We start from the raw sequence: 24,507 nt of genomic DNA, 5'->3' as shown, positions 1-24,507 counted from the left end.
TTTATTTTTGACTCATTATTCACTTAGGTTTGCATCCTACCTAAGGCTCACAGCAAACATAATCTTTCTTGACTGCGCTCCTGAGAGGTAGCTTATTATTACTATTCCCATTTTATAGATGGGGAGTGGTGCTAATGGGATCCATGTTTAAGTAAGGATTTAAAACCAGGTCAGTCTGTTTAAAGTCTGTTTTTTTTCTATTCAAAGGACAACAACAGCAGGGCAAGGGTGGGTAGGAGGGAGAATAGTTTACTACTGGTAAGATTTTCATTTCAACTAGTCACTGAAAATAAGGTAGCCTACTCTTTGCTGCTGTTGTTTCCTTCAAAATGGCAGCTTCAGGAATGTGAAGAGCACCTACAGTCATTGTGGGACAGAATGATACAAGTAAGGGAGAAAACATGGAAGGAGAGGGGGGACTGACACAAAGCAAGGGCTGACCAAGAAAGCATATATTTGTTGAGGTGGATGAGATAATGGAGCTGGGTGTGTGTGCAGGGAACATAACACAGGGCTGAGCTGGTAATCTTGGAGGTCATGAAAATCAACGGAAGCAACTGGGAATGCTGGAAGGGGAGGACCTACTTCTCCCTCTCCAATTTGAACCCAAATTGCTCAAGATCAATTGTGCTGGCGGGTTGCCAATTGAAAAGAAGCACTAGAGGGCGCTGTCCTTGGAACGATGGATGCTGTTGCTATGGTAGCAAAGATGGGCAAGTTGAGGCCTTCCAGTTGCTAGGGCATCATCTGCCTCATTTTAATTTGTCATGACCTTTTTACCCTCATGACAGGGTTATATTTAAACAAAGTACACATTAGCAGTTGCCTTTTTTACCTCAAAAATGTGGCAATTTGAGGTTTTGCTATGGCAAGAGTTATGGAGATGGTGGTGATGTGGGGAAGGGAGATGTCGTACTTGGGCTACAGTACTCGTTTAGATGCCCTTGCAGAAAGAGGCAGGGCAAAAATTATGCACATGTATGTACCTTTTCGGATGTTCCCATCAGGTGACTGACCAAAGTCACCTGTGGAGAGGAGAAAGCAGGCTCGGTCACGGTTGTAGCGTTCCCGACCACCAGGTGTGACAGGTGACTTCTCCTCAGGTGACAGGGCCTGGTCTATGGTGGGGCAGTCCTCATTAGCCAACGCCGCATTTGCTGCATCACCATTCTGCTTGGAATCTGTGAACGGATAAGGGAAAGGGGTGAGATTGAAAAAAAAGAGAAGTGACGCAGAAGTAAGAAGAAACCTCAAACTCCTGGCTTTTCAATAGTACCTTTGCACCTTCCCCAGAATTCCCAGCTGAAAAAAAACAGTCAAAAAACAAAACAAGCACCAAGCTACCATTCCCATCCTGAGATATACAACAAATATTTTTTGGGAGTGTGGGTGGGTGGAGCAAATTCTTATGCAAACACAAATTTGCTTGTCTATAATCAAATCAATATTCTTCTAGCAGCAATACCTTCCAGGCATGTCAAACCTGCGGCCCTCCAGATGTTTTGGACTACAATTCCCATCTTCCCCAACCACTGGTCCTGCTAGCTAGGGATCATGGGAGTTGTAGGCCAAAACATCTGGCGGGCCGCAGGTTTGACATGCCTGCGACACCATTTTTATTGTAATGAATGCTTCTGTAAGTTTTTAAAGTACTCTGCAAATCAGATGTACATTACTGAATTGGGCAAGTTGATGCTTTGCATATTTGCCTTAAAATATATAAATGACGGTGAGAAATTGGAGTTTAGAATTGGAGATTAGATAAATTGGAGATTAGAATTTCAAAAAATCTTGGTCTTGCTAGATTTAAACTGTTTTAAAAACTTTGGGTCAGCTAAACCTTTCTGAGAAAATGAACTTTGGACTTTCCTCCACTTGCTATTATTATATCTGGTCCACATTCAAGTTCAGTTGATGTAAATTGATTACAGTACCTATTTCACTACCCTTTTGTACTCACATTAAGATTTGCTCAAGCAAATGGGTAAAAGGAAGAAACTGTTGTCTCTGTTAACATGTGATTATGAGGATTCTCGTAACATGTGGAGTGTCGCTTGTGTTAGTGCAGAAGTGTTCTGAAAGAAAGCAGCTACAAAATGGCATTATTTATTTTTAGCACAGTTCATTAATCAAATTGAAAATAACATAGTAGGTAGCTCATACACTTGTTGTGGCTACCAAGTAAAAATGTACAGATAAAGAACATTTGGGTTTGGGTTTTTTTATTTAAGGTTTTCATTCTTAGAGCTACAATAAAGGTAAAGGTAAAGGGACCCCTGACCATTAGGTCCAGTCGCAGACTCTGGGGTTGCAGCGCTTATCTCACTTTACTGGCCGAGGGAGCTGGCGTACAGCTTCCGGGTCATGAGGCCAGCATGACTAAGCCGCTTCTGGCAAACCAGAGCAGGGCACAGAAACGCCGGTTACCTTCCCGCCAGAGCGGTACCTATTTATCTACTTGCACTTAGACATGCTTTCAAACTGCTAGGTTGGCAGGAGCAGGGACCGAGCAACGGGAGCTCACCCCGTCGCAAGTATTTGAACCGCCAACCTTCTGATCGGCAAGCCCTAGGCTCTGTGGTTTAGACCACAACGCCACCCGCGTCGGTAGAGCTACAATAGTCTGAAATAATATCCATTTTGTGATGGCCTTTTGATATGTGAATATCTTTTAAAAGAGCTGCTATCCCTTAATAAAAGCATCTTTGTTGTCCTTGTTTAAGATAATGCTCCACATCAAGCCTCTCAGTTTTGATCAAACAACTTTGAGTGGGGGAGTTCTCCCCCTCCGATAATGATGCCTATCATTTGATGAGTAGAATTGGTTACATTATTGTAGGTTAACATAGATATTTATATCTCATCTTGTGAGGCAATTATTCTAGAAAGGGGGACAGGGTTGCCCCTGCAGAGAACAGTTTTTCTGAGAGAGAAAGGCTTCATGAAATTGCGGAACAATATTGCAGACAGGAGGGAGCTTTACTGCATACAAAATAAAGGATGGAAACACTCCCTTGCTGGCATGGTGCAGCCTTTAATTTCAAAAAAATGACATTAAAAACAAATTTTCCGAAAGGTCATGGAAAACTATTGAAGGTTTTCCTTCAAGGTCTTTCATGCTAGTGATGTCACAGGCAAACTTCTCCATCAAGTTCCTATTACACTGCACAATCAAATTTCACACACTATAGATGGAAAAGTCACATGTGCCCAATATCACAATAATGGTGTTTGAGTGCTGGCAAAATCATGTGCTGAGACAAATATTTTTTTGTTTGTTTTTTGTTTAAAAAATATTTCTGGAAGAATCCTGGGCAACTAATAATCAACACCTGCATGTGTATTGAACATGGTTCATCTACCCCAAACCCAGTCATCTGATAAGCTCCTAAATTTAATCCCATTGCTTCTTAGCCTCTTTTCTAGCAAATAGGATGAACAACTGCTCCTGCTCTTTCTGACATTTTTTAATACTTGGCAATTGTTGAATATACTCTTCTCCTCCCGAACTTTCCCCCTAGGTTAGTGAATTTCATATGGCTGCCCTCAGGGACTTTTTCCGCACTGATTTGTTGGCTGAGTAAACGTTGCACATCTCCATGGAATCCCCGCATGTCGCAAAAGATTTCTAGGAACAGTTTGAAAACCACAGCTCTAGGCTAAACATACTCAGTTCCTTTAGCCTTTCTTGGCATTATTTGTCTTCTTGACCCTTTTCGCGTCTTTGTAGCTCTCCTCAGAATCTGTTGACAACATCCTTGTTTATTAAAGTGTTGTGCCCAGAGCTAAACTAAGTACTCTGAATGTGGTCTAGCTAAGCCCAAATGAAATAAGTAGCATTACATTTTCTTTTGTAAGCCACTTTGGGTATGACTGTCATAGACAGTGGGGTATAAATGCTGAAATAATGTAATAAAAATAAAAAAGTGGCCAATGCAATGAACAAAATTAGCAGCCTCTCCACATGGCCCAGCCACTTCCTGAACCTTCCCATTTTTTAAAAAAGATTTATGAACTCCCTTTTCCAAACTGAAGCATACTTCTCTTCTTTGCTTTAAAATAAATCAAATGGATTGCTTACTTCACAGAAAACCTATCCTAAGGATTGCCAGATTTTTTTTTATTGGCTCTCCTCCTGTGCCTTTGAAAGCAGCCTGACAAACAGAACTGGGGCTGGTTGGACAATTTGCCACCTGAAGCGCATACCCTATATCAAGACACACTACCCTTCTTAAGGTCCACCACTGCCTCATGGTAGGGCTATTGTTTATATACAGAAAATACCTAAGAAGATTTTCCTAGCCCAGAGATCAAAATCGGGGCCAGCCATATCATTTGGCAAAGGAATCACCCCAGCAGATGCTGTCATAGCTGCCAAGTTTTCGCTTTTCTCGCGAGGAAGCCTATTCAGCATAAGGGAAAATCCCTGTAAAAAAGGGATAACTTGGCAGCTATGGATGCTGTGGAACCAGCCCCCCAGCTGCTCTTCCTGAGCCCTTTGGTTGTTTTCGTCTACTCTAAAATAGGTATGTGTGCCACATTACCTGTCATGCACCCACTAGGCTGCCCTCAGGTGCGGTGGAGGACACTCTCCCATCATCAGTGTTGAAGCAAGTTTCAGCTGCCAGCCCAGTCAGCTTCTGAATGTGGAATATGGGTGGGACACCATCTTGCCTTTTGCCTCAGGTAGGAAAATGTATTTGACCAGCCCTGGGAAGGGCAGCGTTGTGGTAATATGACTGGTGGAACAGCAGGAGGGAAGACCCTTACCAGCGTGGTGTATGGAAGTGGGGGCATAAACCTAGTTGATGAAGTTGTGGGGAAGTTGTTGCCATGGGGACAGAAAGGCACTTACACTTGGATGTGAGGAACTGAGGTGGGAAATGTGAAGTTCCTACCAAGGAGCGGAGATATAAAACGGTGCACCGGGTGATGGGGGGGGCGGGATGCAGTGAGACAGAGGCTGATGTGTCTCCCTGATAGCATTAGGAGATGTTCTAGCAACCACATCTCCCTGGGCCTCCCCCCTTTTCTCCCTCTGCCATGTTCGATGCGTAGCCAAGATCCTGTCCAATTAACTGAATCCTTGCTCCTCCACTGCACTTGCTGCAAATGGCCTTTCTGGCCCAGGGCAACTGGAGCGCTTGGGAGAGCATGGCAGGAACTGGCCGCGAGCCCTGGGGGCCCTACAGCATGCAACCTTCCCCCACCTCTGCCTTGTTGCCTGTCTTTGAAGATTTGCTGGGTGAATGGCCACCAAAGAGCAGGAGAACTCGTGTATGTGTGTCTATGCATGCGCAGAAAGGGGTAGCGGTCAGCTGCTTTCACCGTTATATACTTTTCAGACTGTAGTCCAATTCTCGCCTGTCTGCATTCCCATTTCTCACCGCACCCTATATGAATTTTGACTATCCCCAGTCAACTAGGCACCTTGCCTTTTCAAGCCGCCTCTGCTCAAAGGCATTAGCCTTCCCTATCTTTTCCTGCCACACACTTTGAGACAAGGAAAGTCATTCTAAAAGATCTCAAGAGGTCTTGCTCCTACATTCCTCATCCCCCCAACTGCTCTCTGAAAGAGCCCAGAAATCTTCATAGATGGACCCGCTGACTCCTAGGGAACCCAGTCATCCTGGCTCTCAGCCTTTGCTGGGGATGTGCATGACTGTCTCCCTTGTGGGATTCACTGCCAACAACCCAATTGTCCTTGCCAGCTCATAGGAGGACCCATCTGCTACTTGAGCCCCAGTGTATCTTGGGTATTTGGGATGCTCTTTCCACATGCAGAAATGCAGGCAAGAGTCACCTCCTTAACTCTGTAAGAGCAAGCAATGCCAGGGAATCTTCACAGATGCCCTACTCCGCTCAAAGAGGAGAGGAATTAAGAGGGCAACGTATATATTGGCAAACGCCCTTCAGTCCTGATTCTCAGTGCCTTTTCCGACAAACGGCTAGTGGATCAATTTTACATGTAAATCAAAATGAAATGTTCCAGTACTTCTAAATCACCTAAATCCTAGCATAGCTGCCAAGCTTGCCTCCTCCTCCTCCTCTCCACCCCCATCCCTCCATAGAAGAAATAGATAATAATTCTTGATCAAATGTGGCTCAAGTTGCCAAAACAGGCCCTTCGGTGTTAGCATATGAGTCATTTTGGAAGGACAAAGTATCCACAGCCAGAGATGGGCTACCCTAGACATCCTTACCCTGAAAAACAGCTAGATCAGGTCTTTTCTTGCAGCGGGAGAAGCAGCTTTTGCACCACAACAAATAATCAGCAGCTAAAAACCCAAGGGAGGAAACTGGGATGAAGAAAGAGAGATTAAGGCCACTGGCTTTCAAACTTGCTGACCCCAGACAACCCTGGCAGCAGCAACCGTTGGTCTGCTGCCAAACCCTTCTGCATTGCAAAGGATTCTGGGGTGCCTTCTAGGGGGCATGCATGGTTTGTGAAGGATGCTGGTTACCCTTGCAGGGATTTGGCATTGCTCCAGATGAACTGAGAATGCACTTTAGGATGCAGTTCCAGCTTCAGGATTCTGGGGGGAGTTTGCACAAGGCACCCTTAGTGGGTCTCCCTTAATCTGGAAGAGGTGATTTGAGAATTTTATTGTGTAGTCTCTGGTCTTCTTGGGTGCTCCAAGAAAAGCGAAGTGGTCCCTTTGTTAGTATTGGAGGCCTGTAGTGCTTAGATTACAGAAGGAGGAGGCTTCTCTCCTTTGCTTTTGGGATGGCACCCTTAGCTTTTCAGAACACTACAAGGGTTGTGATTTGCCAAATTTATTTGTTTGAACATTTAGATCTTGCCCTTCTAGCACTTACATACTACTTAGGAGGGTTAACAACAATTGAAATCCACTATAAAATATTGATATTCTAGGAAATACAATAGGTTGTATCCAATGCAAGCCCTACTCAAAGCAGACCTATTGAAACAGATGGGCCTAAGTAAGAAATGTTTATTATTATTAATTGCAGTGGGTGTACTCTGAGCACTGGATACAGTCAAACATATACAACCAGAGATAATAAAATAAGACAGGTGTAGCTGATAAAACAAAAGCATTGGAAAGCAAAAAATAAAAATGCCAATATAAAAAACCAAAAAGGTTTTTGTTATACAGCAAAATGCTGTTAAGTGAGGGGGGTCAACTGAGGCCTCATCTGCAGTATACATTTAAAGAAGTATCGTAACCATTTCAAACAGTCATGGTTTCCTCCAAAGAATCTTTGGGGACTGTAATTTGTTAAGGGTACTAAGAGTTGTTAAGAGGCCCCTATTGCCCGCACAGAGTAAATGGGGAGAGGAAATGATTGTTTAAACCAGCTCTGGGTCTCAATAGATCTAGGTCTGCTGGGAAAGCCACCTGGGCATGCCATGGATGCTGCCTTGGGTTTCATAATGGAGAAAGGTGGGATATACAGTAAGTGAAATAAATAAATGAAATGAGCCCCGCAAAATGCCTGACCTCACCAGTGCCTGGAGACCCAGTCAAAACACACACAAACTCTCCTTCAGCTGCACACTGCAGAGGAGGACTGCTAACAGTGGACGAGTTTTCAAAGCTTCTTACCAATAAGCTTCTGAGGAATGCCCATGTTTCTGTGAAGAGAGTTTGAAAACCACCGCACTATCCAGATAATCGCAACATAGCACTTAAAATCCTCATTTCAATTGGCATTCTCATTTGACAGTTAGAAAAACTGAGACAGAAACTTAATGACTTGGCCCCATCCCCTTGGTGACTTCGACGCTGAGCAAAGATTTGAGCCCAGGTCACCTAAAAATACCCATGGAGCATTCCTTGCCTCTGTGATACTGTTCGCTTACTACCTCCCTTATATCAAAAGGTAAAGTGCAGGGCTGTATACAAAGCAAAGAGAGGAAGACAGGAGAAAGAGATTCATTTGCCAACATTACAGCCTTTGCCTTAGTAAAACTCTGCCTCTTAATATAACCAGTCTCCTGCCCAAGATCCATTATATCAATCCAGTGGGAGCTTCCTCATCTCCAGTCAAAACTTGGCCCTACTAACTTCCCTCCTGCTTTTTATGTCATGTGATGTGGTGTAATCTTGGCTCATTTCTGACACAGACGTACTATGAAGTAAAGAGAGGTGGCGGTGTCTGGACAGCCGATTTTGGTGCCATTAAGAGTGGCAGCTTGGAAGACTTGACAGATATGACCCATGGGATACAACCCACTTGTTCAGATTGCAAAATATTTTAGCTACAGAATGTATTGACTCACATTTCTGGCTTTCCCCCCCATATCTAATGGCCAAGGGAGTCTGCTCATCCACAGTCACACCAGGGAACTTTGGTCAATCAATGGGAGGGGGGGATTAGATACAATTTTAAGAGACTGGCAGCTGGATTTTGAGCCAGTGAATCAATAACTGGTTTTCATTCTAGGAGCCCTGTGATTCTGCTCACAGATTTGTGTGGCCTTGGGCAAGCTGTTATGGCTTAGGCTCAGCTATGTGTAAAATGGGAAAAAGAAACTCCTACTCTAAAGATTCGTCATAAAGGGGGCTTATTATTTTAACTGCGAGATCTGTATCAGTCATAAGGAGCAGTACTGGGTTCATTAGATAAGGTGGGTTTCATATTATTTATGAATAAGTAAGAGTAAAGCTGTGTTTAGTCTGTACTATTTTTTCATATCATCAACGAAGTATGAGCTATAGATCTTTCCTTATCTATTTTGTTTAATGAAATTAATTCTGCTTCCTCTTCTGCTTATTGGGAAGGGCAAAGAGCAAGAAAAAGGGAGCACATCTTTGGGATGCTGGAAAGACTTCTGAAATTTCAAAGTGTTTTCCTTGCCTCTCTCTGGAAACTTGCTTAGAGAAATAAAGCAGAGATTTCCTGGATGCTGAATTCCTCACTGAGTTTAGGTTTTTGCATATGTGTGACACTTTTTTAATGTAGAAAATAATTTATCATTCAATATTGCCGTAAGCGTACCATTGTTATCTAAGGTAACTTTACAAACCTGCACTTTTGAGTACAAGGACATATGTATGACACTTGAGCAGTGTACATCATAAACTGGAATCACAGTGCTGGTTCACACACAGGTGTATATGGCACAAGCTGTCTGCTCTTGATTATTGTACACTGGAATGGCTGGCAGAGCAATGTGTAAACTGACTCCACTGAAACTATACCAGGTAACAGTCAACCAGCTTGTTTGGAGGGAACGTGCTTCACTTTCCTCTAGCCTTTCTCTTATATTACATCTCTCACAAGGGCAGAAACTGTGCTTTAGAGACTGTAAGGCATGGAGGGAGAAGCACACGATGCAGCCAAGCATCAGACAAGGAAAAGAATGTGACACAATAATATCCTCCACGTTTCTAGGAGACTATTATTTGAATTTTAAATTGCTGTTTCCCATGCTACTGATTGTATTAGCTGCTGTCAGAAGCAGCAGGGATGAGTTGGTTGAAGAATTAGTCCAAGGTTCAGGTTGGATTAGAATAGCAGTTTTCAAACTATGTGCCACAGAATAATGTGGTGAAATTATCTACAGAGATTTCTTTTCTCCTTCTTCCATATTACTAGAACTTGAGTGGTGTGTGTGTGTGTGTGTGTGTCTGTGTGTGTAAGAGAGAGAGAGAAAGACCAAGACCTGAAATTGATTAGCAGTTGATTCAGAGACAGAGAAAGCAAACTGTTTATTTACAAAATATAAGATCACTTTATGAAATACGCTGCCACAAGATGTGCTGGTGGCCTCTGGCTTTGATGGCTTTAAAATACGATAGGACAAATTCATGGAGAATGATGTTTCTAGCAATGGCCTATTGGCAATGACAGAAGAATTTAAAAGTGCTGTGTTCAGATGCAGTATCCCATTGGATACTACACACTGTGTTGTGAAGGAGGTTAAACTGGGGGAAGTCTGTTGCCTGCATGTCCTGGTTATAGCCTCCTGAAGCCATCTGGCTGACCATTCTGGGAAAGAGGATTCTGTACTAGTTGGATTTTGGTTTGATCCAGCAGGGCTCTTCTTACATGTCTGGGGTTCATCAGGGTTTATCCTCAGAGAGAGTATACTGATGACACTGACAAAACTCTACTAACATGACTCAGTCAGTAGAGTATGAGACTCAGGATTGAGGGTTCAAGCCCCACATTGGGCAAAAGATTACTGCAGGGGGTTGGAGTAGATGACTCACACGGTCCCTTCCAACTCTATGATTCTATGATCTTCTGATCTCAGGGAGGGTGCTGGAATCCTAACCTACCATATGGAAACAGCTGTGGGATGCATAGGGCAAGCAAATTGAGTTTCAGCAAGACCTGGAAAAGAAGCCTGGAAGTATTTTATTTGTTTTATTATTATTTTATTTATTACTTAAATTTGTATGTCCCTTTTTACACAAGTGGCGTACAGCAGAACAGCTTAATTTTTTTAAGAAAAATTAATTAAGCAAATGAGCTGTGGACAAGCTTTCCTGAATGACAGCTTGCCCACGACTACCAACTTTCCTTTGCAGTGTAAAGAGGTGTACACTCTCAGTTTCACATGGAGGGGAACAATGAGAGCGTACTCTCTAAGATGCCCAAGAATCCTCTTCAGTATGCATGGGTTCTGGGTCAACCTCCTAACAGCAGTTCCTCAGCATGTAACTCAGTGTGGAAAGAGGAACACAGACAGAAGGAAGTTTCAAAGCTGCCAGATTAGGAGACTGTTGATGCAAATAGGTTCATTTTTAGCCATTTATGCCCTCAGGGTGCTTCCCACCCCCCACCTTACCTGCCCTGTTGATCTCGATGATCTCCTCTTGAGCAAGGGGACACGAGTCGCCCTGGTTGCTGCGATGTGGGGACTGCATGTCCGGTTTGCAGTAGTTGGGCGACCCAGGCTGGGGGGCTCGTGGGATGTGCTTGTTCTTTTTCTTTGGTAGTTTCTGCTTGGCCATGGCCAGCGAATAATACATGCCAAAGTTGTTGACGATGACTGGCACGGGCATGGCAATGGTCAGCACGCCAGCCAAGGCGCACAGTGCTCCCACCAACATGCCTGACCAGGTCTCAGGGTACATGTCACCGTAGCCCAAAGTCGTCATGGTGACCACCGCCCACCAGAACCCAATGGGGATGTTCTTGAAGGTGGTGTGCTTGCTGCCTGTGATGTCGTCTGGGTCAGCCCCGATCCTTTCGGCATAGTAGATCATGGTGGCAAAGATCAAGACCCCCAGGGCCAGGAAGATGATGAGGAGCAAGAACTCATTGGTACTGGCTCTCAATGTGTGGCCTAGGACTCTCAGCCCTACGAAATGCCTTGTCAGCTTGAAGATCCTTAGGATCCGGACAAATCTTACCACCCTCAGGAAGCCCAGCACGTCCTTGGCCGCTTTGGACGAGAGGCCACTGAGGCCCACTTCCAGGTAGAAGGGCAGGATGGCCACAAAGTCGATGATGTTGAGGGTGCTCTTGATGAACTCCAGCTTGTCTGGGCAAAAGATGACACGCATGAGGAACTCAAAGGTAAACCAGATGACACACATCCCTTCCACGTAGGTGAGGAATGGCTCCGTCTCCATCTCAAAGTCCACCTTTACGGTGGTGCCGTTCTCTGACTGTATGACCTCTGTCTTGTTTGTGATGTGGTTGAAAGCCTCGTGGGTCTCCAGGCAGAAGGTGGTGATGGAGATGAGGATGAAGAAGAGCGAGGCAAAGGCCACATACTGGAGAGAGAGGTGGGGTGTGGGGAAAGAGGGTGTGTAACAGGGGAGGATGGGGAAGAAAGCCATTAGTGCTCACACATCCTTGGAAAAGACTAGACAGAGAAGGAACAGCATCCCCTACCGAAGGAACACATTTGTGCTTAAGCATCCATCCCTACCCACCCGCATGGTGAATGATAACAGAGTATGCTCCCTGCAAAAGGCAGATATCCCCTCTCCTTTTCTCAATCTCTATGCCAACAAGTGGAAAGGCATGCAGGCAAAGCTAAGACTTGGGGGTTGTCGGCTGGACTGGATTTCACAAGTGTGAGAGATTACGGTCACATTTTTTAATGTTCCGCTTGAGTTTGTTTGTTTTAATCTTTGCAAGTAGAAAAGTAGTCCAGCTTCTGATGATCTAGTTGCCTGCTTGCAAGATGATTTCGGGTTTTTTAAAAGGGGGGGGGGAGAAACTGGAGCATTTAAAAATAGTATTCCATCCCCCACACCCCTTGCAGTCCTTTCTAGTACCTCATTGAACTGTATGAGTAGACTAGGCTTAAGACAGTTGGAGTAGGGAAAGTGACAAATCATAAATGATAAACAATTATCGACTTACATTTCTGCAGCCTATAAAGGTAACTTACACCAAGTCCGTCAGGGCTATTGATTTTTAGTCCATTACTGACTGCCCTTACTGGCCGTGGCCCTCCAAAGTCTTAGGCAGAAACTCTTTCCCAGCACCTGCCAGCTGAGACATTTGTAAATTTGATTGAACCTGGGACTTTTGCCATAGCTCCACCACTGAAGTATGGGCTGTCCTTTATGAACACAACACCATGGGTGTTCAGTGGCATACTCAATGGAAGTTCCGCTGGCCTATTCATTACTAGTAGGCATTGCTAGCCCTATCCTCCACGAATTTGGCTAATCACCTTTGAAATCAGGAGTGGGGAAACCTGGCACTCCAGATTTTGCTGTGACTCCCAGCAACCATCGGATCCAGTCACCATTGGCCAATAATCAGGGATGATGGGAGCTGAAGTCCAGAAACATCTTGAGAGCTGACGCTGTCTTAAAGCTATACAAAATACCAGCAACTGCCACATCTATTACTGTTCTCCAGGAGCAGCTGCTTATTACATTTTTATCCTGCCCTTCTTCCAAAGGGTTTAGGGCAACACATCTCTTTCTCTTCCTTCATGCTTTATCCACAACAATCCTGCGTGGTAGCAAGATAGTGACTTGGCCTACTGAAATTCATGGTTGAGCAGGAATTTGAACCCAGGTCTCCCTAATCATACAGTCTACTGTGCCACACTGGCTCTCTCGGCCAATGAGGTTGTATATATCAAATTGCTACTGCTATTAACTATTAATTAGGTCTGTATGCAAGTATACATCACAGTGTGGCACATATACATTCTCAGTGTGGCATAAGGTCAAAGTTTGGACTTGAAATAAAGGGAGACCCTGATTCAAATCCCTCCTCAGCCATTATACCCACTGGGTGACTTTGTGTCCATTGCTGCCTCTCAGCCTAATCTATTTCATGGGATCCCTGCGAGAATAAATAGTTTGTGGTGGTGAGACACATGCATGCTTCCCTGTGCTCCTTGGAGGAAAGAAATAACACATCATTGCAATCAAATATATATTCCATATGTCTGCAGTTGTACCTTGGAAGCACAGGATTTGAAAACTGGCATAGCGTTCATTCAATACCCTAAGATTCTCAGCCTGAATTTTAAGAAAGCAACTCTGTGGACCTTATGGCTGCTGTTATTCCCTGATTTGCATGAAGTACGTAGGCTGCAAAAACTGTTTTTCCTCAGGGTAAGATTTGAGTTGCCTTTGGTGAAGATAATGCAGGGATGGGAAATGTGTGGCCTTTCCACATGCTTTTTGGACTCTGACTCCCACCATTCCTGATCCCTGTCTAGGCTGGCTGGGACTGATGGAAGATGGGAATTAACGAAATGTGGATGGCACCAGGTTCCGCTTCCCTGGTGTTACCCTTGAGCCTCTCTCAGCCCTATTAGGGCAGATCATCATTGTTTTTTTACAGATGAGAAATTATAGATGAGGAAAAGAAAAGAAATAACCCTGTCTGTAAATGTCTCTGAAACTTTGGGACTGGGGGGGGGGGGCTTGATCGCCATTCTCTTTCAAATTTTCACAGCAAAACTTTGATGCGTGAAGGGGAGGGGAAAACCTTTCCCCTTCTTCCTCCTCCAATTGTTGTTGTTGTTGTTTTCTTTACTTATTTTGTGCAATATTCCCACCAGTGAGCTTTTAAACAGTCTTAACATCTGCATTCTGATTAATGAATAAAGAGCGCTAGGAGGTTTCTGCTGAGGCTTCAGGATTGTGGCGGATGCTCAGCACCCAGACACCTTCTGTTACACCATTCCCCCACTCCTGTGCCCTGCTAAAACCCGTGAAGGGAAGCAATGATGCAAACAGTCATGTGCTTTCCTGCACATAGACTTACCACGGAAAATTCTGTAATTCATTCACCTTTCCCATTGGGTACACACACACACAGTTGCCACATCACCACAAAATGCTTTGTCACTGGAAGCACAAACCAACTGCTGTCCTCAGAGACAGATTCCTTACATAAGGGCATGCATGTCTGCCCCTCCATTTGCTCAGCCATTCATCCACAACTGGGCAACATCTGGGCAACATGCCTACACATGGTCTCCCATTGTGTCAATGCACATAGCAAAGAACTGTTCCTCACGTGTATGCACGAAGCTATCTGCCCTTTTGCATCCAGCATTCCTTTGCATGTTCACCTGCACACATACCGGTATACATGCCTTGCGCGCGCATGCACGCGCGCACCCGCACCCGCACCCACACACCTCTTCCATCCCTTTTCTCCCAACCGCAGGCAGCCCAACTGAGCACACTCATCTTAGTGCTGTGCTCAGTGCTGTGCTCTTTTGCAGGCCTGTAGATACACAGACCCTAGTGTGGGTTTGCTCATGCATTCATTTCACTGTACTCATATCCCTTCCTGAACACACAATCAGGGATGCACATGCATCTCTGCGGTTGTACACATACCACCATGCAAGTCCACCTAAACAAGCTCATTACTTAATGAGCTTATGCTGTATCTACTGATTTCAATTAGATTTAAGCTGGTTTAGTTGCAGACTAATCTGCAACCAAAACTCAGCATGTGTGCACATTCAAACATAAATACGCACAAATATGCACACAAGACATTCAATATACATTGTGTGCTGATTTACATAGGCATGCATTCTATTGATCATGTTATATATACTTTCCATAAATATGTAGATCTTTATAGAGGTAGCCCTGATCTGCATGCACGCATGCACACACACACACACACACACACGCAAACACACACACGCAAACACACACACGCAAACACACACACACACACACGAGAGATCTTTTGTTAATATGCGCATAGCAAATGACTGTTCAATTTGAGCACATCCAAACATGCTTCTACACTTGCACGGAACATGACTTTCCTAGGCAACACTTCTTGCACCCATACATACCCACATACTACCATGCATGCACATGCAGTTGGGCATGCTATACATAGATACAGATAACCCCATGTATCTTTATGCACACACATAGCATGCATGTCCCAACACAGAGATCATATAGCCTTGTGCAATGCAGGAACACTTTCTTGCTCACACATATGTGTACACACACTCCACACCAACACATTTAACTATGGATGTGTGTGTGTGTGTGTGTGTGTGCGTGCACACACACACACACACACACACACACAGCATCCCCATCTCCTTCTGCAAAGCAGTCTCTCTGCTTTCTCTTCCACTCGCTGGATCTCTGCACTGCACAGAATTCCCGTCCCGTCAGCAGTTTCTGCACACAAACCCTAGAATCTCTTTTGAAGCGCAGTGCGGTGCCCAGGAAGTGGGGGGGGGCAGAGAGAGAGAGAGAGAGAGAGAGAGAAAGGAGGAGGAGGAGGAGAATGGGCAATCCAATGGATCCAGGAAGCACAGGACAAGGCATGGGAGGAGGGAGGAGAAGAGAAAGAGAAAGCAGTGATTGGATAGATGAATAAACAGAAAGTATAGAGGATAGATGGAACTGATGCTCTGATCTTGATTTTTTTTGTGTGTGTTTTAGGTCCATCATTTTTCTACAAGGTGGGGAGGGAAGGGAGGGAGGACTTTTGAGATCCCAAAGGAAGGCAACGTTCCTGGGGACCATCTAGCATTGGTGACTCACTTCCAGAGTCTTGAGTTGTTCTCTCATATAATATTCCCAGCTGCTGGATATATTGGGTTGGTGATACCTTCTTTTCTGTACAACCTCCTTCTCCCCACACATGCACCATTTTACAGCCGTTATCTCCAACACACACACACACACACACACACACACACACACACACTAATGAGGAAGACAGCTATATGGGTCCCCCTTTTAGCAGCTCTGGGAGTCCCAAATCATTTTGGTAGAAATAATGAATTATGCCTCCTGGGAAAGATGGTGCGTGTCAGCAAATGGAGTTCAGGGCAGAATACATGGGAGAGAGGAAGAAAGATTATTCATATATCTGATTCTGGACCGTTTTTTTAATTTTATTTTTTTGGTGCGGGACGGACTGATGCAAGGTCAGACACAGAGAATGAATGGAGACGTCAGGAAGAGAAGACCTTGCTAGCACCTTCTTTCCACTTTCTGAGCCTCTCTTCTTCCAAATAGCCCCCAAATCCTAGGTTTCCAGTTCTCCATCCAACCTATTAGGACCTTGTTTGAAAATATAGAGGTTTTGTCCTCTTACCACCACCCTGTCAAACCCAATCCTGCCCCCACCCCCTTGGGTTGGGATCCAGCTGTCCTTCTGTCAGCACAGAAATAGCCCCTTTTGCCTGAAATGAATGAGGGAGCATATTGAAGTAGCAGATGGGGAATCCAGTAGGGGTGAGAAGTAAAGTAAAAGTGTGTGTGTGTGTGTGTGTGTGTGTGTGTGTGTGCTTGGTGGTAGGCACAAAGTCAAGAAAAAGAAAAAGGAGGACATATTATTCTGGTCCCTGGAAGAGTCATGGTTTGGCCGTCACTGATACCCTGAGATGACCTTGGCTCTCCCCCTTGGCTGTTCAAAGCTTCTCCTCTAAAAACTGGACAGCTGATGGAGGCAAATTATTATCACAAATCCAGCAAATGTTACGAGGTGTTCCCTGGACATTACGCAAGGCACCTTCAGTGGCTGGACTTTGGGGCAGAAGTCCAGGGGTCCACTCAGCAGAACAAGTAGCAGGGACTCAAACACAGCACAGCCAGCTGACTAAAATTGGAAGTAGGTGAAGTCATACACATTGCCACCTTAAGAGGACTCTCCCCCTAAGTCCAAAGTTACTTAACTGCACCACATCAGCAACCCATCTTTCCTTGTGAGCAGCAAAAGAGAAAGTCAGCTCTCACTGGTCTTTCTACTCCTTGCAAAGCCAAAGTTACCTATGAATGTGAAACTTGGAAGAGAGGTGTCCTCTGGTGAAGGAGTTCTGCATTCAGAAGGGGAAAGGATTGCCAGAGGTGGGCAGGGAAGGGAAGAGCTACTTATTCAGGAGAATGCTAGCTGTTCAGGGAGAAGCATGGGTTTTTCTGAGTTAAAGCAGGGTAACCAATGTGATGTGCTCAAAATGTTTTTTGTTTTTTTTACTACAACATGCATCATCCCTGACCATTGGCCATGCTGACTGGGGCTGCTGGGAGCTGTGGTCCAAATCATGTGGAGCACACCACGGTAGCTACTCCTGGTATAAAGCAAGGGCTGCTGTAGATCTAGAACAGCTGGGTTCCCGGAGGAGGAGGAGAGTCTGTCAAGGTCTGGAGCAGACGGGATGTCTGGGACCTCTGGGAATAGCAATAGAAGTGTTGGTTGAGGTTTAGAACAGGGTGGGCTTTGGAAGCACAAGACTCCTGGGTACTCGGTGGCACAGAGTGAGCTTTGTGGAGGGAAGTGGCAGGAAGCTTATTTTCGACACTTGAGATTGGCAAATATGACGAAACATGTCAAAGAAGAACAAGTAACCCCTCCCTGCCTCTTGCACACATACACACACAGACACACACACACACACACACACACACAGAGAGAGAGAGAGAGAGAGAGAGAGAGAGAGAGAGAGAGAGAGAGAGAGTTTGGTTAATAGTATTAACTTAATATTGTATGGATGGAAGTTATATAAAGGGGCATTGTAACGAGTTAGGTCATTGCAGAGGACTGTGATTCAGGCTGCAATGATGTCCTGAGGATAACTGGTGTCAGATCTGTTTCCAGCAAAGATACTGTATTTGAAAGTGGAGGTAGGCACAATAAGCAGATAAGCAGATATAGCATGGATGGGTAATTTTAGAGATAAGTTGAATTTCAAACAACGGCATGCATATGAAGGGTGCAGAAGAGGCCTTATGCTGCAACCCTCATCAGATCACTTACTTTGGAGACACATGAAAAGGAAAGGTTCTGGAGAAAGCTTGCATGCGGTTTGTAATATTTTGGTTGACCTAATAAAAGCATTGCCCTAATGTAGATTTTGGAATTATTTTGGAGTGCTTCTCATTTTCATAGTTACAGGTAGGTAGCCGTGTTGGTCTGAGTCAAAACAAAATTTAAAAATTCCTTCAGTAGCACCTTAAAGACCAACTAAGTTTTTATTTTGGTATGATCTTTCGTGTATCTGAAGAAGTGTGCATGCACACGAAAGCTCATACCAAAAATAAACAAAAAAAACTTAGTTGGTCTTTAAGGTGCTACTGAAGGAATTTTTAAATTTTGTCTCATTTTCATGTTTAATGGGGCTGGCCATGTCAGTCTGTTGCTGCATCGTGTGGCCCCTGAAAGATCAACACTTCTTTTTTTCCATGGCATAAGGTTTTGTGGACTAGGGAGTCCACTTCATCGGAGTTATGCCTTTCATTCTCCCCCCACCCCCATCGATGGAGCTCTAGAGTAAGGTGATGACTGCTGCAAGTGTCTCACAAGTGGGGAGCAGCAGAGCGGGCTGGCACTGAGAACACAGTGAGCAGAATGGTTTGGAGAAGGTGTTTTGGAACAAAGCTCGGCTCAATGCAGGGAGCGTGTTAAGAAGAAAACTGGGGAATGGAGGTCAAGAAAGAACTGGGAGGTGAAGAAAAAGGTGCTGAGGTGAAGGATGGCATCATCTATGAGGTGAAGGTTAGCAGATACATTATCAGCAAAAAGGAGAGGGGGGAAGGCGTGGGTTTATGGGCAGGGGTCAGAGGTTGAAGGATGGATAAAAAACTGAGGAAGGAGTGTTGAGAGGGGCAAGGTTGATTTCAGGCCAGAGACAGAAAACAAGCTGTGATTTAGCTTCCTTCTGGAAGGGGAGAAAAATGGGACCACTGGAAGGCCACTGGAGATGCAGCAGAGGAGGGAATTTAGCAGACCAGTTTCAAGCCTGAGGTCCTGGATTTGAACATAGAAGCAAGGAAGTTCTGTTTTTTATTGAACAGAAGTTAGCCTTATTTTTGTGGAGAAGGCTTAGACAGCCTCTCCCTTCTCCAGTCTCCCCACTTTCCCCATATTATGGTCTTGCTGCTCTTTCCAAGGTCTACCACACATACGTCCTTCTGCCTGGTCACAATAAGGGGCCCAGGAGCTCAGAAAGCAACGCAGACCTCCCGATATATATGGCCTTGGCTGTCATCCTTCCTCACCCCACCTTTCAGCTCCCTCACCCCCTCTTCGCCCCTCTCATGTGAAATCTGTGTCACATTAAACTATTATGCAACAAAGTAAAATGTGCAAATGACCTTGCTCTCAAATGCATACACCTCAATGCCAGCCTCCCCCCTTTTTAAAAAGGGCACCCAAGGCTGCAGTGCTTTGGCCCTTTCTTCAGAGTATTAATGGCTGAACTGGACATTATGTATGTCAACACCGCCCCCCCACCTGACACTGTGTACCAATTCATTAATTTTCTCTCCAGTTCTATCCTTTTCTTCCTCTTTCTATACATAGCATCATAGAATAACCTCTATCAATAATGCTTACAAGCAGGGAGAAAGCTGGGTCTCTCTCTCTCTCTCTCTCTCTCTCTCTCTGTGTGTGTGTGTGTGTTAATTCTCTCCCTTTGCTGCCGCTATTACTGGATGTAACACTGCAGTTCAGTACCATGGAGAGCGGCAAGGAATGAAGGAGAAGGGAATGGATGCAATAGCCCTTCAGTGCCTGGGGTAAAAGTGGCATCTTTCCATAATACTGGAGGGGGAATGGGGGGATTTGCTTCCTGTGGAGAGCTGTGGGTAAAGGATTGCTCAGTGACCCCCAGGGACCCAAGATTTTCAGGGGGAAAGTTGATGGAAAGGAGTCAAGTGCGATTTGGCAAGAGGGGTTTCTGAAACTCCAGGGGTTTCCGTGAAGGGCATGTAAAGGGGTTGGATAGTGGGGAGAGAGGACTAAATGGACAGTAAAGATGTTTGGGCTCTGTGAGCTGAAAGCAGGGGGTGAGTCTACAGAGTAGCAGAAAGTAGGGAATGAATGAGGTGCTCAGATTGCTGAGTTATTGAGCAAAGCCACACGGCGGTGCAGTTAAGTAAGTTAAGATTGTGGACAGTGCAGTCCTATATGGGGTCCCTGTTTAGATGGCAATGTATATATCATCACTTACTTTGAAATGCAGTAAGCCAGTCCTGCTGCATTTGTGGGGCAGGAGGAAGGCTTCCTTTCATTCTGAGTGGGGCACAAATGGCACCACTGAGGTCACACAGGACCAAGAGTGATACAGTGTGAGAATGCATGTTTGAAAGAATATGCAAGAGCTTCTGTGGAAAGACTGGAATTACTGAGTTGGGATGTGTGCATGCTTGAGTATGTATGTACGTGCAAAGCCAGGATCATCTTGGTCTTGGAAGGAAATTGAGTGGGCAGAATGCTTCAAGAGTACCTACTGCTCTAACCTGCACTATGAATCCATATTCAGTTAACTGAATATCTGAAATTTTGACCCACTGAGTTTAGTGGTTTAAGAGCAGAGGCAGAATTACATGGCAGGACTCTTGGTTTGGGGAACAAAGAATGACTCTAGGGAATACAGGGGGAGATTTACTGGGTCACTGAGTAGGTAGCAGATAAGGCTCCAGGAGCGTGAAATGAGGTGGGACAATGGCAATGACAGTTCCCCAATTGCCATGAAAGGTTTGCAGGGGAAAATATGAGAACTGCTCCAGAACTGCTGGTTTTTTAAAGCAAGGGAGTGGATATACTGGGATAGGGGTAGTTGAATTATAGGAGTGTTGAGTCTAGGAGGTTAAAACAGTGAGAGCTGGCAACTAGGACTCCTGGATTCATTGGAGAAGGAGACGGGCTTGTGGGTTAAGATACTGTTCAGGACCAGAGCTTCTGTAGCCTTTGGGACAAGAATGGAGGCTGGCAAATTTGAATTGGGCTGCTGAATGCCAGAGCTCTCTGAGTGAGGAGGTGTTTAAACTAGCACAAGGGGAGACTAGAGAATTGAGATGCTTGAGCCCCACATTGTAATAAATAAGAAGCCACCCATTGTAGCTGGCTCTTGCCAGTATCTGGAATCTGTTCCATTTCTGCAGTCATTATTCACAAGAGTCATTAAAATCCTTAACACACACACACACCCCACACATATCTACTCTCTTTTGAATTCCCTAAGAAGCTGAACCAGAATTTCTGCACTGGCTTGCTAATCATGCAGGGAAGACGAAAGCCAGAGAATTAAAATGAAAGGGAAGGGGGGCACAGCAAGGATCTCCAGCAAAGGGACACGGAAATTTGTGCAGAGTTTGCTAAAAGGATAAAAGAAAGACTCGGCTCTGTTGCAGAGTGTTGGCACTGTCTCTCTAGTGCCTCCTATAGGACAAAAAGACTTTGCCTTCTCTTTCAGCGTCAAGAATAAAAGCAATGTTTGCACATCACGGGTGAGGATGGGATGGAGAGGCAGAGGTGAACTTGGTTAAAAATAAATTCCCTTAGCACAGAAGCTGGTACTGGCTCTCAGTCTGCTGGACAGACACAAATACTTTGGATGCATCAACCTTTTTTGGTCCAAGGTTCACCTTTATAGCTGATTACAGAGAAGGGGTATATTGGATTTTAACTCAGAACTTCCCTTGCAAGGCTGGCAGGAAAAGAAAAAAATCATCCATTTTATATGATGCTGAAGTCGGGGTTCCTAGTTCCCAATTTGATTAAAAAGTGCAGATTTGCCCTGAACAAGGATCTGGGTGTTAAAAATGCATGCAGTGGTAAATGATACTTATCTGATTTTCATCATTTTAAACAAGCTCCCTGATAGAACACATTCCCCATTTATTCCATATAACCCTTTGTGTACTGAAAACAGGCTTGTCTGAGGTAAGTGGCCATACTGTGTTCCCTCGTGCATGTATACCTAAAAAGATATACATTATATAATATAAAACATTTACAGGAACCTTTTTACAAAGATGAAGCTACTTTGCATGTGATATTTTCCCTAATCGTTATGTAGCTGTGAGTATACGTATGAGTTTGCTGTCCACACAGCTAATGAAGAAATAAACTCTCATGCCATGGTTAAAGTACAAAATAGTAGTGTTGGGAGAAATGGAAATGGAAATAACAGTCCTGAGTACATATATTTATGATTTTCACTTGCATACAGGCATATGTACACATACCTGCACTTTGTCTTTAATTTATGAGTAAGCGCCATATGTACACTAAAGATGACCATTTGAGACTGCAACCCTGAGCAAATATGCTAGCTGCAAAGTCCCACTGAACTTCCAAGCAAACAAGCTTGGAATTACATTTGGTTTAATCAAATTATGTTATATAATATGTTTCTCTACCCACACAAATGAGAATATATACATGATTATACATAATTACTCAAGGAACTGCTGTTGAGCCCATGACAAAACTTTTAAGGTTGCCTCTTGGTTTATATTTGGTGCACCATATTAATGCAGCTGCCCCTCTGGAACTTTTTCCTTGTCTATATACCATGAAGGGACTTGAAGTGCTTCCAGAATCAAAGTTGGGGCACAGTCCAGATTAAAAGGTGCAAACTGATAGAGAAAAGCCAAATTTAAAAAGAACAATTGTGGTGTGAAAAGATCTGGGAAAGAGAGGAAGAAGAGGATCTCCGTGTGTGTCTTTATTCATTCATTCATTGTCTATTTGTTCTGTCAACGCACACACTTTACCCCTCTCTGATACATAGGGACTTAGATGCAGCTATCAAATATGCTCTGGTACAGATTTTGTAGCCCCAGCCTGCCTATGCATCACTATAAAATATGCATGCTGGTGTGTGCAGAGTGAACGAAAACGAAGCAAATGTGTCTTTGCGTATTTGAGAAGCATTATTCAGAAGTGCATTTTGGCCCATCAATCTATTCACTATGCTGTCCACCGATCTGCTCTTCCCCAGTCCATATTCTTTCCTTCTGTCTGCCTGTCTGGTGAGGATAGTAGTGGATGGGGGCCAATCTCTTTGCATCCTTTTTCATACGCAAGTAATTCAAACACGGTGCTTGGGGCAGGAACCTCAACTCTCTCCCCCCCCCCCCCACTTTGAAAACTTCAGTACCGATTTGCATCTTTCTCTTATTCATACACAAATGCCCAAAGAGAGAAGGTTGCGCGCTGGGGGGGCACTACTGTAGTTACAGCACACATATGCCATTTTTGTAAATGCATTAAGTGGGGAGCCACTGTTATATTGGCTGGTAGTGGGGAGATGCTGGCTTCAGTTCTCAACCAGCTCCTCTGTTTATGGAATCCCTGACGTGATGTCCACCTGAATGCAGCATTGCCTCATAGTCCCGTTGGTTTCTTGGCTCCCACAGCCAGAAAACCCCCTCCCTTCCCTGCTCCCCAACACTCCCGCTCTCTCTTCCTCCCTGCTGTAACTTTTTCTGGCTGCATTCCCAACTGCATGGGGGAGGAAGGGGGGGCTGAATAAAGAAATCGGACAGGCCTTGCACCCTTGAGAACAGCTGCCTGGGGCGAGGGGAGGGGGAATGGATTGCAGAATGCCGGCTTTGCACTGCAAACTCTGGGGCTTCCACACTGCACTGCGGTGCCCCCTTCCCCCCCCCTTCTCAATCCTCTGGCTCTGCAGTTCTAGAGATAGCAAAGCACTAATATTGTCCTAGAGGTAATACTGGAGGGGTTGCGGGGTGGGGGAGAGGAAGGAGAGAGAGAACAAGTAGCAGTCTTTATTAACACTCCATCCCCCCCTTTCAGCTGCTCTGCAAAAGGAAGTTATACAGTGCTTTACCTAAGGAAAACCTTTAGCTGCATAGGCTAAAAAAAGAAAAGGAAAAAAGAACAGGGGGGAATGCAGTAAGGGGAGCAATATTTGGGGGGTGCAGTGCAGGATGGGGGATTCTAAACTGCAGTGTCTGGGAAGGGGGCAGTTTTGAGCAGCATTATTCAAGCACACTGGGAAGAGGGGGAGGCAATTCAGAACTGCATTGCTGAAGATTGGGGGAGGAGATATGGAGTTTCTCCCTGGATAGATGATGTCGATTTGGGCTGAATGGAGAGAGAAGGAAAGATCCCTAGATTTGGCAGTGGGGCATGCAGTGGGGGCGGGGGACTACGCAAAACTGCAGTGAGACCAGAGAATTCCAAAATTCTGGAAGGGCGCGAGTGAGACCTGAGATAAACTGTGTGTGGAGGGGATGGGGGAGACCAGAGAGGAGGAGTAGGACAGGGGACCTCATTTGTGGGGACAGTGAGGAAAGGTGTTTTAGCAGCACCTCCTGCTGGAGATCAAGGCATTCACCCTAAGCAAGT

General features: G+C 44.9%; 1 protein-coding gene across 5 annotated transcripts in view; it reads right to left on the bottom strand.

The window, feature by feature from the left end:
- LOC118094981 (potassium voltage-gated channel subfamily C member 1-like) overlaps positions 1-24,507 on the bottom strand; it is a 45,233-nt gene that overhangs the window by 18,461 nt on the left and 2,265 nt on the right. For 2 of the 5 annotated variants that reach the window (XM_035135807.2, XM_035135808.2), the window contains exons 2-3: positions 10,766-11,699; positions 987-1,181 (exon numbers count right to left, since the gene is read on the bottom strand). In XM_035135807.2, the coding sequence (XP_034991698.1) occupies positions 987-1,181; positions 10,766-11,699 (1,129 nt within the window). Of the gene's footprint in view, positions 1-986; positions 1,182-6,690; positions 6,715-10,760; positions 11,700-24,507 lie in introns of those variants that run through there. The other 3 variants (XM_060282221.1, XM_060282222.1, XM_035135809.2) reach the window with 3 other exon arrangements.

Source organism: Zootoca vivipara, chromosome 13, assembly GCF_963506605.1.
Source record: "Zootoca vivipara chromosome 13, rZooViv1.1, whole genome shotgun sequence".
NCBI lineage: Eukaryota > Metazoa > Chordata > Lepidosauria > Squamata > Lacertidae > Zootoca > Zootoca vivipara.
Note: the sequence above shows the minus strand (reverse complement) of the source record. Positions and strands in the feature narration are given on the sequence as shown.